At 52.3% G+C, this 17,381-nt stretch overlaps 1 protein-coding gene across 1 annotated transcript in view; it reads left to right on the top strand.

Moving 5' to 3' along the window:
* The window catches only part of cdkal1 (CDK5 regulatory subunit associated protein 1-like 1), a 141,004-nt gene that overhangs the window by 92,757 nt on the left and 30,866 nt on the right, over positions 1–17,381 (top strand). Inside the window, exons 11-12 of the mRNA XM_047039871.1 lie at positions 9,930–10,110; positions 14,904–14,966. Coding sequence (XP_046895827.1) covers positions 9,930–10,110; positions 14,904–14,966 — 244 coding nt within the window. The remainder of the gene's footprint in view (positions 1–9,929; positions 10,111–14,903; positions 14,967–17,381) is intronic.

The following is a 17,381-nucleotide window of genomic DNA, read 5'->3' as shown; positions in this document are numbered from 1 at the left end:
GTGCTACCAGCTCCAACACGAACCACACTCTGAAGGGACGGCCACGCTGCTTTGACTGGACTTCATACAAACTGGATGTGAACCCCCCCACCCCTAACTCTCACACAAACGCACACACGCGCGCGCGCACACACACACACACACACACACACACACACACACACACACGCGCGCACACACACACAGGGAGAGGAATATACAGAGATCAAAAGAGAAGTGCGTGCGTGCGTGTGTACGGCAGAGAGAGAGAGAGATAAATAAAGACAAAGAAAGATAAACAAACAGAGAGAGAGAGAGAGAGAGACGGGGGGAGAGAGAGAGACAGGGGGCGAGAGAGAGAGACGGGGAGAGACGGGGAGAGAGAGAGAGAGAGACGGGGGAAGAGAGAGAGAGACGGGGAGAGACGGGGAGAGAGAGAGAGAGAGAGAGACGGGGGGAGAGAGAGAGAGACGGGGAGAGACAGGGGGAGAGAGAGAGAGAGAGAGAGAGAGAGAGAGAGAGACGGGGGGAGAGAGAGGGGGAGAGAGCTGAGCGGCTCCTGTCCCCAGTCTAGATGTTCATGTCTAGATGATGTACCTCTGGTCTATGTTTAGTTCTGCCTGGAGACTCGTGTCCAGTCTGCTCACACTCCCCTCATCGATCAGCAGTGCTGTGTGTGTGTGTGTGCGTGTGTGCGTGTGTGTGTGTGAGAGTTGAGTGTTCATCAGCTCAGTGTCCTCAGTGACTCTGCTACAGCATATATACATCATCTCCTTCTCATTATGGCTCAGAGTAGCCAGACACAACACACACACACACACAATCTGACACGCAAACATACCCTCTCTCTCTCTCCCTCCCCCCCGCTCCTTGTTTTTCTGAGCTCTCCTCTCTCTCGCGTCTCCTCCCTCCAAGCTCCTGTGGATCGCTTCTCTCACGAAGGCTTCCTGTGCGGCGGTCCGTTGGGCCATCGTGATCTTTGACTTCAGAGTCACTGTTTAATCTCTTAACTGCTGGGTTTGACGTGCGCGTGCTGTGTCCCGGGCTTCCCCCGGTAAGGTCGAGTTAACAGACCCGCCCCCTCTGCTCGCCTTTAGCCAATGAGGATAGCAGGTGAGGATGGCCGGGTCCGTGACCCGCCTCCTGCCCTCCATGGGCGGCGGCGTCACATGGCTCTGAGACGGCCGTCTGAGCGCCCACACACAGACGCTCCCCGCCGCAATGCATCAGTGAAGACCAGGGAGAACAGGTGCATGGTGGGTAGGTAGGTGTGAGTGTGTCCTCCACAGGTTGGTTCCGAGGAGGGGAGAATCAATAACCCTGATCAGGGTGGGGGGATTTGAGGTGACCCCCCCCACACACACACACACACACATACGCAGTCTCTCAGATCTCAGCGTGTGTGAGAATGGACAGCTTTTGTTTGCGGCAAACCAATTCATTCCGTTTGTGGAAATTTGCTTATTGCTTTTTAGTCTGCCGACGGGAAGTAATTGACTGACGATCGAGAGAGAGAGAGGCTAGATGGATGAGAGAGAGAGAGAGAGAAGAGAAGGTAGAGAGGAACAAATCAATAGAGGAAGTTTGAACAAAGAGCTGCCTTGCCTCTCCTCCTCTTCTCCTGCTCTCCTCTCCAGACAGATACAAATATGTGTCCGTCAAGCCTCCACCAAATGAAAGTAAATCGCAAAGAAAGTCCATTTACCGCCTGGCTAGCCAGCGCTGGTATGACTGAGATAGACAACACGAAATAATAATGGACGCCTTTGCAACTGTGTGTGCGTGTGTGTGTGCATCCCTCAGCTACGTTAGAGGCCGTGTGGTAATTGAAAGTGTATATTACCCTCTCTCCCCACGGCGTGCAGCGGGGCGAGCTGTGAGCCCCCCTCCCCCCCGGCCACCCCCCCGGTCGACCCTAATGAAGCGTGCGTTGACGAGGGCGGCGTTCTGAACGCCCGCCGGTGGCTTCTTTTTTCTTTCATTAAACGATCAACTTTCCTGATGACTTTTTCTATGGTTTAATGATGTCTCCGCCCCTCGCTGACCTCCCCTTAGCACGCAGCACACGGCGGCCTGGAGTCTGGCCCGGCGCTCGGAGAGCAACCCCCGCTAGAACCGCCTCTGTGTGGAGTGTGTGTGTGTGTGTGTCTGTCTGGGTAGATGAAGGTTATGGTTGTTGTTTTTCTTTAATTGGTCCTAAAGGTTGAAACAAAGTTGCTACTGAGCTGGTACATGCATGTGTCCTGGGTGATTCAGAGCAGCAGGGTGGACAGCACGGGCCGACCTCAGACAGGAAGAGCCCAACACTGCACAGAATGTCAGGAACTCTGCCGAAGAGATGAGGGGGGGGGAGAAAAAAGGGGAGAAACTGGAATGTTTAGTGCTGCGAACGATGTTCCATCCATCAAGAATGGCACGCTACGTAAACTTCCTTAGAAGTGGGACCCACACAGTCCCTCCCCCCACCCCCGCACGCGCACACAGACGCCACAGAACGCCAGGACCGTCTACTTTCATCTTCTCTGTCTCCCCCACTCGACTTGGTGCCGGAGGGGTTATTCAGGAGTAAGTGGTCCTCGTGTTTAAGTCCCTGATTACTCTCCAGTCCTGGAGGGGGGGGGGGGGGGGGGGGGGGGGGGGGGGGGGGGGGGGGGGGGTGGAGGGGGGTGGAGGGGGGGGAGGCACTGCACCTCCTTATCTCTCCCAGGATGGATAAGCTTGTCTCTCCACCCATCCGTTTTTCTCTCTCTTTCCTCCGAGCTGGGATATCCACTCTCTCCACCCTCTCTCGTCTCCTTCTCTCCTTTCTGCCAGTCCGAGTTCCCTCCGTAGCAGATCCCGCTGGTCATCTTCATTCAGCTGAGCTGGCTCTTGCTCAGCAGCATGTCTGTGTGTTGATCCTGTGGTCGGCGGACTGTACCTCCAACTGTCAATGGGCATCCTGCTGTGCTGTGTGCCCGATGCATTAGCGCGAGCCTATTCCACTGACGGATTTGTTGCAGAAAGGAGGCCATTTGGTTCTAAATGTGTTGTCCAGCATTCTGAAGTAGCACAGGTTGCGTTTGTGCTTGGGGTAAACTGACCTATGCATGCATATTTGCGTTCTTTGCTGGTCTGTGTGGAGCCCAAGGCCATGACCTTTCCATAAGGTGCTGTGTAAGAATGGAACACACACACACACACGTTACAGCTTTTTAGTGTCTGTATGTCAATATGTGTGTGTGTGTATAAGCGAGTGGGAGTATGTGTGTCTGCGCATTCTAGGACTCAGCAGGAGTGGGACTGGAGATCCTAGCAGGTAATAGGGACAGACAGCTCAATATGTTGCTTTAATTAGAGAGGCACAAACAACAGCAAGGGGTACAGGATGCCCACACACACACACGCTCCCCCCCACACACACACACGCTCCCCCACACGCACACACGCTCCCCCACACGCACACTGTCCGTCTCTTCTCAGCAGTTAGTGAAGGGCAGGAGCACTCTCAGATTAGGGGGGGTGTGGAGAGAGTGGGCTTGGGCCGGACCACTGCACGGGTGTACTCTGCACCTTTCCTGCACCTTTGTGTACCGTTCCTCAGGGTGCGTACACTCACACACACACACACACACACTCTTGATCAATGCAAGCTTTATTTTCAGCTACTGACCTTTCCGAACCCCTGGCCCCAATTCTCTCGTGCGTTCCCCCCTCCTCCTCTTCCTCCATATTTCCTTCCTTCCACCTCCTCCTATTCGTCCATATCTCCTTCCCCCCACCTCCTCCTCTTCCTCCATATCTCCTTCCCTCCACCTCCTCCTCTTCGTCCATCTCTCCTTCCCTCCACCTCTCCCTCTTTTCTCCATCGCTCCTTCTCCCCCCGTCTCCCTCGTTCCCGCGCTCTCCCCGTCTCTTCCTCTCCACCTCTCCTTCTGTCCCTCTCTCCCTCCCTCTCACTCTCCAGTGCCATTCCCCCACCATTCCTCCCCCCCGTTCTTACCATCCATCCCTCCGTCCCTCAACTCCCCACTTCACTCGGTATTTGTAAACCCACACACGGCGTATGCACGCGAGCAGAAAGAATCGTAATTTAAACACATCTGTTCAAATATGCATTTCAGATCAAGTTGTTGCTGGCTGCCGCAGCATCGCCCCAGTGTTTGACAGGTATTATATCCCTACAGTACACAAGCAGATGGTATTTATTAGGGAAAGGAATGGAAATTGGAGTTTGGAGCTTTTAAGCTGTGTGTTTGTGCGTGTGAGTGTGGGCTTGTGTGTGTGTGCTTTCAGCTGTTTCTTCTTCAGACCTCTTGTGATGGCACAACATGAGATCCTCTGCTCTTGCTGTGTGCTGTCCTCCATGTGTGGTGATATTTAGCAAGACGTGTTGTTGGGTGGGTGGGTGGACGGGGGGGGGGGGGGGGGGGTTGCCACCATTGCAGAACAAGGGCAGGTCATTGTGCAGTTTGAGCAGAAATGAGATGAAGAGGAGGCTCCACCTGGTTGTTGCTGGAGCGAGGGTGCCTTTGAGGAAGGCATGTCGAGGACAGGATAATGACACGGTTGCCTGGCGTCGGTCCTCTCCAGCACTCTGTTCCTCAGGCCCACTGACCCCCTCCCACCCCCCCCAAAACACCCCACCCCCTCCCCAAGAGCACCGTGGCTCAGTGACACCACTCTCACCTCCTCCAATCATCACCTCCCTCAATACCCCCCACCCGCCCCAGCCCCCCACCCTCTCCAATCATCAGAGCCGTTACTATAGTGACATCCTCTCTTCTCCTCTCAGGGGCGAGGGATAACGAGGCAGCCGAGAGAGATGTCTGACATGCTGCTAGTTTGGAGACGAGTGCCTCGCTGGAGTTAGAGACATTAGCCACAAACGCCGGGATTAAATGAAACACTTTTAAACGTCTCCGTTTTCCCCCAAACTTGCGGTAACTTGTCAGAAGTGTGTGTCTGTGTGTGTGTGTGTCTGTGTGTGTATGTCCCTCTTGATGAAACAGTTCTTCTGGCGCATGTGTGTGTGTGTGTCTGTCAGGTTTCCCTTTCAAGGTGTTCCACAACTCTGAGTTGTGATGTGAGTTGAACATCCTCAGAACCTGGCAGGAGTTTTGATCGTGTCATCAAAGGCAGCTTTGACTTGAATAAAACACCACAGATGAGTCCGTGTTGATGACTTCCCAGAGCATGCAAGCCTTTCATATAAACTAATCATCCAGATTGGTTGGTTTCGGACGAGGCGTCCAAACACCCCTCTCGGTTCCCTTGGAGACGTCACCGACGTATTCTTCCAAGATGGCTGAGTTCAATTCTGCTTAAAGACATGACTCAAGGAATCCAGTGGGGTTCAAATCCAGGTTCTCTCCTCCACCAGCTAGAGGATACCGTGAGACCAGAAGGACAGTGTGCCAGAAATATGAATCTATCAAGCATTGCACAGTCAGTCGGTGAACACGTTTAAGAAAGCTTTATTGCTTGCGGCCGGCCCACAAGGAGACAAAAACATCAGACGCCATTGTGCTACAAGTTTGTCTGCTAGCATGTTGTGCTAGCTAACTATTTTAAGCAGCCCCGCTCTTTACAGTCATTGGTTAAGACAAAGGCATGCAAATGTTCCATGGCTCTTCTTCATTGGCTCCTTGCATAGACCTGGCACGCGCGTGTGCGTGGAAACTTTGAGTTTTCTGACCCTAGGCTTGACCATATGATTCACTCAGCACAGATAAGGTTAACACATTTATTGCACTTCTAGTAAGATAATGGTCAACCTAGGTCAGTTTGTTTACGTAAGCCTAGTGTTACCCAGAGTTCATGTTGGGAGAGGGCTCTCTACTGACAAGGAATGCTGAACACACAATCATTCTCCTTACAGGATAACAGTTACATCTTGAACTTTTCGAACACAGTGTGGAGGTCCATGTCGTCTCCTCCAGGGCTGGTGTCGCTCAGTGTTCCTGTCCTCCACCTCAGGTGCTCCGGCCAGCCTCACACCTCCCAAACGGAACACTGTCTTCAGCCGTGGTCTCGTCTTTGTGGAGAGCTGGGAAAGTGAAAGAGTGCCTTTTTCAACGAGCTGGATCTCCAAGCAGCAGCTCTCCTGTTCCAGGGCTGGGGAGGAGGGGGGGGGAGGGGGGAGGGGGGGGGGGGGGGGTGCGGGGGAGGACCAGCCGTGAGCTCTCTGAAACAACAATCCCCTGATTAAGATGCAGAGTGTTCCAGCCACCTGGTTCCTTCAGCCAATCAACAATGGCTTGGGCCCAGCAGGTCACAAGTGCAAAATGACAGCTCCTGGTTGGCTGAGACCGCCGCAAATGCACAAACACGTTGCCAGGAGTTCGACATTTCTATGCAGGCACAGCTCCAGTTCATCATAGACACTCTCAGCCACATGTTGAGCCCCCCCCCCTCCAGCCTTCTCCTCCCACCTCCACCCCTCTCCTGACTTTCATTTTCACTGTTCACTCTTATCTTTCCTCCCCCCCAACAAAACTGTGATCACGCCTCCAGCATCTACCTCCTGGAACCCGACAGGCCTCCTCCATTCCGCCTTTCCAGTCGAACGCCTCCCTCAACACTTCCCAGGCTGATTCCAGCGCTCCGGAAGTTTACCAAACACAACAAGTCCTCGAAGCCGCCGGTCCCTTCCTCCAGTCTTCCGTCTCCACCTCGCCACCCCGCCGCCTCTCGCTCCTCTCCCCACTCCCACGCTCCAGCGGCTCCTCTGCTCCCCGCATTAGCACATCTGAAGCCCCGGGGCTGCGTGGTGCCAGGCTGCAGACGGCAACAGCTCCCAGATGGGGGCTGCTGGTGATGGTGGTGGTGTGTGTGGGGTGGGGGGGGGGGGGGGGGGGGGGGGACTGCTCTGCCGGATGAAGGAGTAAATGTTTACCTTCCCAGATTGCATTCTATCCTCTCCTTCTTATCCCACCCCCCCCCGCCCCGCCCCTTGTATCCGCTCATCCACACACTTTCTGTTTTCTTTCCTTTTCTTTCCCCCCCCCCCTCCCCCTCCCCTCCCTCTCTTTTTCTTCCGGATGCGTCCCACTGTTCGCACCTTCATCTCACTCTGGGGCTGCCTCTTCTACATCTGTTGTGCAAACACATACCTCAGACGCTGCCATGATGTGGGGAACAGAGAACAGACACCCCCCCCCCCCCCCCCCCCCCCTTCGTCAGATTCTTCTAGCAAACAAAGACATTTGAATAGTGTTGTTCAAGATAACCGTGTTTCTTAGTCCAAGGTAGCTGATATGGGGTGCGTGTTTCATGACAGAGTGCACAGTTTTCCCTGTTGAGCCCATCTCCACGGTAATAGCAGGAACAGGACAGAGCCGTCCCGTCCCCCGTTGTAGAGAGAGATGCAGGTAAAGAGAGATGGAGGTAGAGAGAGATGGAGGTAGAGAGAGATGGAGGTAGAGAGAGATGGAGGTAGAGAGAGATGGAGGTAGAGATAGATGGAGGTAGAGAGAGATAGAGTTAGAGATAGATGGAGGTAAAGAGAGATGGAGGTAGAGAGAGATGGAGGTAGAGAGAGATGGAGGTGGAGAGAGATGGAGGTGGAGAGAGATGGAGGTAGAGAGAGACGGAGGTAGAGAGAGACGGAGGTAGAGAGAGACGCAGGTGGAGAGAGATGGAGGTGGAGAGAGATGGGGAGAAGGCCTCCTCAAGATAGATTTTATGAGGAGCCTCAACTCACACACACACACACACACAAATATGATCTTTCACACACACAGATGCGAGGGACCCATGGTGTTCGACAGCCAGTGATGGACTGACTGTGGTGTCCTAATGGGCTAGTCTACACAGGCAGCTCCTGTACACACACTGGACCCTGGTCATTATGTATCCCTGAGCCTCATTCTGCTTGGTGAAGGCCTGTCTGCACACACACGCACGCACGCAGGCACACACACACTCTCTAGTTCTTGCCATCTCAACAAATAACCTCTCCTCGGTTTGCTTTCAATTAAAACCACTCTTTCATGACCGCCATCATTGTCAAACATTGGAATAATTGGACCCAGCTTTGATCACACACATTTCATACGGTGTGTGTGCGTGTGTGTTTGTGTCTCTGTGTTTGTGTGTGTCTGTGCTGTAGCCGTCCCTGACTGGCCTCTGTGCTGCTTGTTCATGCCGTTTCAAACCTGATTACCTTTCAAACTGCTGCCTCAGTTGTGTGTGGATGTGGGTGTGTGTGTATATGAGGTCTCAGGCAAGTACATGGCCTTTCATTGAAATGTGTTGGTGTGTGTGTATGCTACTTAGCCCCTGCAGAGAACGCCACCGTCACTGCTGACTGGCCCACAAGGATGAAGATCTGCAGACAGACAGATGCACATAGGCAGACAGACAGACAGACAGACAGACAGACAGACAGACAGACAGACAGACAGACAGGTAGGCAGACAAACAAACAAACAGACAGACAGGTAGGCTGGCAGACAAACAAACAAACAGACAGGTAGGCTGGCAGACAAACAAACAGACAGACAGGTAGGCTGGCAGACAAACAAACAAACAGACAGGTAGGCTGGCTGGCAGACAGGCTGGCAGACAGGCTGGCAGGTAGGCTGACAGGTAGGCAGGCTGGCGGCAGAGAGAGAGGCGTGCGAAAGGAAGTGACACGGTCAGACGGAGCAGAGCTAACACGGCGAGGAGAGCAAGGCATCATGCTCACACCCTGACAAGCCCTCCAGGAGCTCTGGAGGGGCAGAGGTGTCAGAGTGGCTGCCTGTTCCTCCTCCCACACACACACACACGCACCCCCTTTCTCACACCTCCACACACACTGCATGGAAACAGACAGCGCGCAGACACACAGACCCGAGTTTAGGCAGGCACTGTCACGCACCGTGACACACACACACACACACACCCCCAAATGCACACGCACTTTCACAATCGAGTGATAAGATCCACAAGTGCCAATTCACACCAATGTCACAGTCAGAGAGTTTTGTGGCTTCCACACCTCCGTTAGATCATTCACTGCCATCCTGCTCTTTTAATGGCTTTCTAGGAGACGACATGTCACTGCGGCGCACTCTGCCTCGCTTAAGGTGGCTCATTTCTACCTGCGTCTCCTCCGAGCCGCCATTGAATGTAAATTATTTTTTGTTTTAGCAGACAGTAAAGCCAGTCGGCATCTTATTCCAAGTGTTGGAATAGAAAGTGAATGTCTTCCGCGTGGTGGCCAGTGGAAAGCAGGAGGAGGGAGAGAGATGACGTAAGGGCAGCCTGAACCTAGAGGGTGTCTTAGCAGGCCCATATCCAGCGATGTCAAGGATGGAGCTGAGCGAGGCTGGCCGGAAGCCAGATCAGTATTTAGCAGAAACCGTCCACTGGTGTTTTGACTCTCAACTGGCAGGGAATGATTTCCAATATCGGGAGGGGGTGGGGGGGGGGGGGGGGGGGGGGGGGGGGAGAGTTCCTAGGAGAGAGGTCCCTCTTAAAGATGCCATTGGGTCCTAACTGGCTGTCGCCTCATTACCCTAGACCATCCATAAACTGTGACTGGATGAGTGAGTCCATGGGTGTGTCGTCCAGGGGGGAAGGGCTCCTGCTGTGTCCCAAGACAGAGAAGGTCGAGGTCAGACAGGCAATGAGAGGGTTAGTGTTGTCGGAGCTGGTCTCCGCTTTGTTCAGACACCTCATCAGCCAATCAGTGAGCCTGGGTCCGAAGTGCTGCCCCCGGCGCCACCGTCAGGAGTCAATGCAGAGCCAATGTCGATCCCTCCTCTCTCTCTGGAGCACTCATTTAATCAGCGGGCTCGCGTCCAATAATGAGTCACCTGACGAGGTTCAGTCACACAGGGCTCAGCAGACGCCATTTCGAATAGGATTTTCTCTGGGTTTATTCCCAATCTCCCTCCCTCCCCCCACCCCCTATATCATAAAAGGCTGTAATTCTGACTCTTATCTCTCGGTCTGCCGCCTCCCCCCCCCCCCCCCCCTAGGGTCCCTGGTATAACCATAGCGACAGACATCATCTGTGGCTTCCCCGGGGAGACGGAGGAGGACTTCCAGGAGACGGTGGAGCTGGTGAGACACTACCGCTTCCCCTCGCTCTTCATCAACCAGTTCTACCCCCGGCCCGGCACGCCGGCCGCCAGGATGGAGCAGGTCCCCGCACAGACGGTCAGTCACCCTGCACACACACACATACACACACATACACACATACACACACACACTCACACTCACACACACACTCTCACACACACACAGACTCTTACGCACACGCACCGATGCAGGCTGGAATGCAGATACAGTTACAAACTCATATACACACATGGCATGGACACACTCACACAAAGGCCACACGCAACTCCCAACACGGCAATGTTTAGGATTCAGTTTACTTAGGATTGTTTTTTTTACCGATTTGATTCGTTTATCATATGAATGAAAGCAGATCTAATATGGTTTAAGAAGATGAAGTCTTGAATTCTCAGGCCCTAGTTCTTTATAAATGTTGAAGGTTTGACATGTTATAGATCAAGTCTGAGCATTGGAATATTATCTACAAAAAATATGAAAAACTTCTGTCATCTGAAAATATATGTGGAAAAAAATGTTCCAATTATGTCAGGATTTGCTGTGAATATGGCCTAGAGCTTCTTTCAGCTCCCCAGGATTAACACCTTCAAAGACACTGTGCTTCTCTTATAATATCCTCCAGAACTCATGCTAATTAGCTTGCACACACACACACACTTAAAGTGTAAATACACACTCTCGCACGTGCAAACTCAAGCGAATAAATGCTATTAAAGTATTTCTGAAAGTGTTTTGTCGATCAAGGAGAAATATCTGTGTCTTTGTTTCGTGGGTTTTTGGAAAACATGTATCATGTTTTTAGGTTGTTTATTTTGTCCCCTCTCTTTGCTTCTCATCTCCCAGCTCCTCGGCTCACGACAGGGCTTGTAAACAAAGCTGCCGTGCATTCACAGAACGCCTCAGTGGGTGGATGAGGGTGGGTTTGCAGGTGCGTGTGGGGTTTGTAGTTTTTACTATACAGTATTAATGAGGAACAATCTCTGTTACCTGATGCTGACCACTGAAACGATCATTCCTGGTGATGTAACCGGCTCGCTGACAGATGCCGTCAGCTGTGTCCTGACTAAGACCAGACTCAGCTCACACCGTTAGGCTTAGGAAGATGGGACTAGGACAGGACAGGCTGGGTGGGCTAGGATGGATGCTCTACGATGGATGTTCTTTGTTGGATAAACTCTAAAGAATCTCAAAGAATCGAAAGACTGTCCCAAAGTCTTATTTCTTTTTACATGTTGTACTGTATACCGCATATCCACTCTGGAAATATTCCACTTCAGTTGCTTTCATTTCCCTCTGTTCTTGTACACGTTTGACCTTCCCACTTGTACGTTCCCCGCCATGTCTCGCTACCTCTCTCTCTCTCTCTCTCTCTCTCTCTCTCTCTCTCTCTCTCTGTCTCTCTCTCCCTCTCTCCCTCTCTCTCTCTCTTCCATCGCTCTTGCTCTCTCCCACCTTCCGAGAACTTCCTCCACACCATCAAAGGCTCGATATGGCTCTTTAAAGTGGAGCTTCTTCATATGTCATTCTCTTTCCCTGCTCTCCGTCTCCGAGGAGAGCTGGTCGGCCTTTGTGGGATCATCTCTCCTCTCCGACTGGCTGGGAGACACGGGGGTGCAGGGGGTGCCCCCCCCCCCCCCCCCCCCCCTTCTCTCCAGCTACACCGGCTCCATCCAGCTCATCTGACTTTCATTGTCAGTCCACTCGGAGCACGCCAGGGGTATTTTTTTTATTTTTTCAAAGGCGCTCCCTTTTGTTTCGCCGAGATGTAACGAGTCCCTGACCTTTTAGGTGAATCATTAAAACGTCAGGATTTTTGCCTGTTTTCCAGTAATTATCGCCTTTTTGAAGGTGTGAATTTTGGGGGGGGAATCTTTTGATGATATGATTAACTCGGCTAAGTCAAATTCCATTTGATTTGATGTTTGTGAGCAAGCGTGGAGAAAGTTCATAGGAGAAAGGGGGGGGATAGAGAAAAGGAGGGAGACAGTAGAAGGGAACGAGAGTGGGATAGAGAAAAGGGGGCGGGGTGAGGATGGAGGGGGGGGGGGGGGGGGGGGGGTGATTGCGAACAGCGTCCTTTTGGTCACCCCAGACCTGTGGTCCACCTCATTAATTTCTATCATATGTTCACGTATGAATGAGCAACAGATAGCAACCCCTGACAGGATATTACAGCTTCTTCCTGAACTGCTGGAAGTGTAAACCTTTCAAATCAATATGTTCTCACAACAGAGGATACAGAGACTGCCTGTTATCCAGAGCAGCTGAAGCACCAGGGCAGCGAGTTTCTAGTTGTTGCTGTTGTGTGAGTGTGCGCGTGCGCACGTCTCTATGTTCCTGCTGTGCGTGCGACCAAGTGTGACTGTGTGTATGGTGGGTGTCTGAAGATGTGTGCGTGTGGGCCTTAGATGTACATTCAGCCCGTCAGGAGGTGTCATGTTGTGTGCTATGTGTGGCGTGATGGTGTGTGTGTATGTGTTGTATATGCATGTGTACAGTATATGCATATGTGTTTGTGTATGACGTGATGTGTGATGTGCATGCGTACTGTGTGGTGTTGTGTGTGTGTGTGAATGTGTGTGCGCGTGCCCATGTCGCAGCACGAGGGCCGCCACATCCGTTTCCCCACGTCCCCGTCACGTCGCTGCAGCAGATGGACTACATGGGAGGCGCCATCGTTCATCATCGCCATGCCGACAGACACGTGCCGCGCGGGGATTGGGGGCAGAAGCGGAAAACGTCGTTTCCAAACGAACTCCGCCGTCCGCTCGTCGGTGGCGCCTCCCTTCCGGTCTGAGCCGTCAGATCTCTGCCGCTTGTCCTCCACATCGATTTGGATGCGCCGTGTCGTTACTGGGTGGAGTCCTGGGATGGGCAGTGCAGCCCAGCGAATGGGAGCAGTCACAGCTTTTACTGACGGGTTGTTCACGTGTCAGGGAGGGCCAGAGGCACTGTTGATGCCCGCACCAACCACCTGTGGCATCCCTCTCCTTCTCCCTTCTCCTCTTTCTCTCCTCTCTCCTGTTCCCTCCTCCCTCTCCTCTCCTCATCTTTCCTTTAGCCAATTACATCTCAGGTCAAGTAAAACGACACACTCTGATAGGGTGTAATACAGGAAATGAACAGTTCACAGTGGCCTGTGATTGGTTGACACAGACCTCGACTCGGGCCACCCTGGATTAAAGCCCCCCCGACCGACAGCACAGTCTCCGAAATAACAGACGAGAAAAGTGGTTATTCTGCTTCATCAAGATAAAATTTTCCTCCGGGCCCGGACTCCCTGACGCTTTGGGCACAGGCAATCTCTGCAGACACAGCCCTAATTGGCTGAAATATTGAGTCTCCCAAGGTCAGCGGCGGGTTCATCGGTTTTGATCAAATTTCTGTCTCTTCTCCCTCCCTCTCTCTCCCGGAATGAAGATATGTGATGCCAGACTGAGGGGAGAAATAAAACGTATTCTCTCACGGCTTGGCAGCTGGTTATCTCTGAGCGCCAAAGCCCTCCTTTCCTCTCCTACCTTCCTTCCTTCCCCCTCTCGTCTCTCCTCTCCTCTCACCCAAATCAAAAGGCCAGGGAGGCGTGCTGTCCGGATGAGCTGCACAATGACAGGCTGGGATGGATGGTAACATCTGAGCTCAACAGGACTCGCTTTCTTCTCGCCCTTACACACACGCGGACACACATGCACACACACAGGCGCACAGGGGTGGAACAGAGAGGTATGCGTGTGTGTGTGTGTGTGTATGTGTGTACGTGAGTGAGAAGGGGAGGACTGCGGGAGAGCAGAGAAGCACCTGAGGTTACGATTCCTCAGCAGCACCAATGAGATCCCTGTTGGATTGGCTCAATATAATGTTCACACACACACGTACACACACACACAAACACACTCAAAAACAGCAGCGCTTCTTATTAGGGGAGGCGATGGAGGTATGGAGCGAGGCAGCGAGGGAGAGATGGATGAGAGTTAGAGCAGGGCTCAGTGTGGATCATTAGCGAGGCCAGGGCATAAGTACCCTGCCCTGCTACCTGGCGTTACACACAGCCTCTAATCCTCCCCCGGCCCCCAGGGACCTCCTGCTGGAGGCTGTGACCTCTAAATGCACTAAGTTGGGAGATGAACTCTCCAACTCGCTCTCCTCGGCTGCCACGCTGATCGTTCGCTGCACTCGTCGGAAAGTTTCAGTTGACTTTTCGTGCGTGGACGAAGAAGCGCACGCCTGTGTGTGTTGCCTGTGTGTGTTGCCTGTGTGCGGGTGTGTGCGCGGGTGTGTGTGTGGGTGTGCCTCTGTTTGTCTCTCGATGCATTATGTATCGTGTATACAGCCGTGGTGCTGTGCCGGAGGACATTGACATCTTCTTGCCCCCCCCCCCACGCCCCCCTCCCAGGGCCCCTCAGCGTGGCTCTGCCCCCCACCCCTCCTCCCCCACCTCAGCCTGCCTGCCCACAGCGCCTCGTGGCCTAATCAGCCTGTTAATTATCCAGCCCTTACATCTCCGTGCCTTTCCTTAAGTGATTGCGTTAGGAGGCGTGGGATTCCCAGCGCTGTGGGCCCGAGGGTTCCTTCCCCTGGCGGCATGGAGGGGCCATGAGGTCGGGCTCCCAGGGTGCCAGGCATGGCGGCAGGGCGCTGCCTCGCGGCCAGGCAGCCGTGTCATTTCCTGCTTCCTATTTCCTTGGCGTTGTTGTCGTTTTTTTAACAACCCGTCCGCTCTTTCCGAAGAGCCCCAGTGAGGCGTGCGGTCGTTCAGCTGTCCATGGCCGGGATGAACATCGGTGGATGTTTGTATACGGTAGCGTTGGGTGCTCGTGGTCCTGTTGGTAGCGTGCTAACGTTGGCTTCTCTCGGTTCTCCTCTTCTCCCCACAGAAGAAGCAGAGGACAAAGGAGCTGTCTCAGCTGTTCCACTCCTACAACCCCTACGACCACCAGGTAAGCACCTCTCTCTCCTCCTCTTCCCCTCTGGAGTCAGGTGGCTGAACGGTGAGGGAATCGGTCTGGTAATCTGAAGGTCGCCAGTTCGAGCCAAATGACGTTGTGTCCTTGGGCAAGGCACTTCACCCTACTTGCCTCAGGGGGAATGTTTCTGTACTTACTGTAAGTCGCTCTGGATAAGAGCGTCTGCTAATGTGTAATGTATGTAGTCCCTCTTCAGCCCCACAGGCTCCTCTGGAGTCTGCCTGTTCCACGAGGGGGAAAGGGCAGACCGTTGAAATGTTGATAGAAGATGGATGTGCATCATTCAGTCATGCAGGCATCCCTAAATGATGGCCAATCCATGCTAGCTCACTAAACTTACAAGCCTACCCATGACTCTCTCTGGCACTCTCGGGTGAAGCCAGGACATTCAACATGAAACCACACAACTTAAAACCACCCCCCCCCTCGGCACTTCTTAATGATATCATCAGAATGTCAGCCAAGACGAGCTGTAGCCATAGTAACTACAGCCCATAAACGAGCCAGTGTAGTGTAGGTGCTCCATAGTGCAGTCTCTCTTCTCACAGATCAGCCAAGCCTTGGCAGAGAGACACGATGAGAGGAGAGGCTTCTCACTGGCAGTGAGGAGGCTCAAGACATGTTTTCGTCCTGATTGCATTCTGTCTTATTTATATTTTCCTGTGAAGTGGGTTTCAATAACCGACTGAACACACTCACACACACGCACACACACACTCACTCACACACACACTTTCACCACCACTATGGGATGCTTACACTAGATTAGGGCTCCTTAGTGACTGGAGATCAGTGATGCTTGTGTACACTCGAAGCATCTCGTTTTGAGCGAGGGAATCAGTGGAGATTGCCGTCCTTCTGGCTAATGTCCTCATAAACATGCCTGTTCACTGAGGCTGGCTGGTTGATTCATTCACTGACTGACTGACTGTTTTGTGACTGCTTGTCCGTCCGTCTGTCTGTCTGGTGTTCCATCCCTCCAGTGGCCTCCTCGTCTCTCGTCTCCCCCCCCCCCTCCCCCCCCCACACACACACACACCCACCTCCCCCCTCAGTAATATCAGGACACTGCAATTAAGCAGGACGGCCATTTTGGTTGTGGTGCATGTGTCGGGAGTAATGAGTAAGCTTTCATTTAATAATCCTCCTTAATGATGCGTGGGTCCGGATGCTCTGCACTGATGGTGATTGGGTATTAAGTGTCTAATATAGACACCTTGATGGGGTCATTTGGCTTTGTTTCAGGGTGATTACTGAGCTCAGAGGGGATTTTCTGTGTGAATGAACATCGGCCTGAATAGCACTACATAAGTAGACACACCACACACACACACACAGCCAAGCATACACACTCATACGGACTCACACACATTCAGAACACACATACATTCACTCAGACAGACAGGCATACACCAAGTGGCAGATGTGTTGTATTCATGAGTGTGTCAGTGTATTGTATCCAGTTGGGGGGCCCTGGCGTGCTGCATGCTTAAGGTCACCGCCGACCCGGTGGCTTAGTCAACCATTGGAAGCCATTATTATGTTTCAGTCAGTTCGGGAAATAGTATCAATCCTTTGCAAATAAAAGGCAATTTCCAAGCACTTCTTTGTTAGTGTGATTACATTTTAACTGGAATATATTCACTTTATTTGTGAAATCATGCAATATGTTATAAAACTGTTGTTGGAAACTTTCTGATTTTTTTGTTTATCTTGCTGACTGAATCATTAAAATCATTATCAAAGCTGTCAAAGAATGTTAAAGATTTTAATAACTTTAACCTTAGTAGTTTCCTCTTCCCTTCTTTTCTTCCTTCCTTTGTTTTACTTTATCTTTCTTGCTCTCACTCTCTCACTCCCCCCTCCTCCCCTCCCCTCTATCTTTCTCTCAGTCTCCCTCTCATCCCTTGTGTGGCATAATTGAAAGAAATGAAGAAAAATCACGCTTACCTCTAGAGACAGCCACACTTCCTTGCCACCCACACATACACAAACACTCTCCTCCCACACACAAACACACACACATGCTGGCAGCCTATAATACAAACTAGCTAAATCACAAACTCCATTGGCCTCAGAAACACCACTAACTCCACTGGTCTCAGAAACACCACTAACTGTCCCTACACTGGCCTCAGAAACACCACTAACTGTCCCCACACTGGTCTCAGAAATACCACTAACTGTCCCTACACTGGCCTCAGAAACACCACTAACTGTCCCTACATTGGCTTCAGAAACACCACTAACTGTCCCTACACTGGCCTCAGAAACACCACTAACTGTCCCTACATTGGCCTCAGAAACACCACTAACTGTCCCTACACTGGTCTCAGAAACACCACTAACTGTCCCTACACTGGTCTCAGAAACACCACTAATTGTCCC

This window comes from Hypomesus transpacificus, chromosome 2 (assembly GCF_021917145.1).
Source record: "Hypomesus transpacificus isolate Combined female chromosome 2, fHypTra1, whole genome shotgun sequence".
Lineage (NCBI taxonomy): Eukaryota > Metazoa > Chordata > Actinopteri > Osmeriformes > Osmeridae > Hypomesus > Hypomesus transpacificus.
This window is presented reverse-complemented; position numbering and strand designations above follow the sequence as displayed.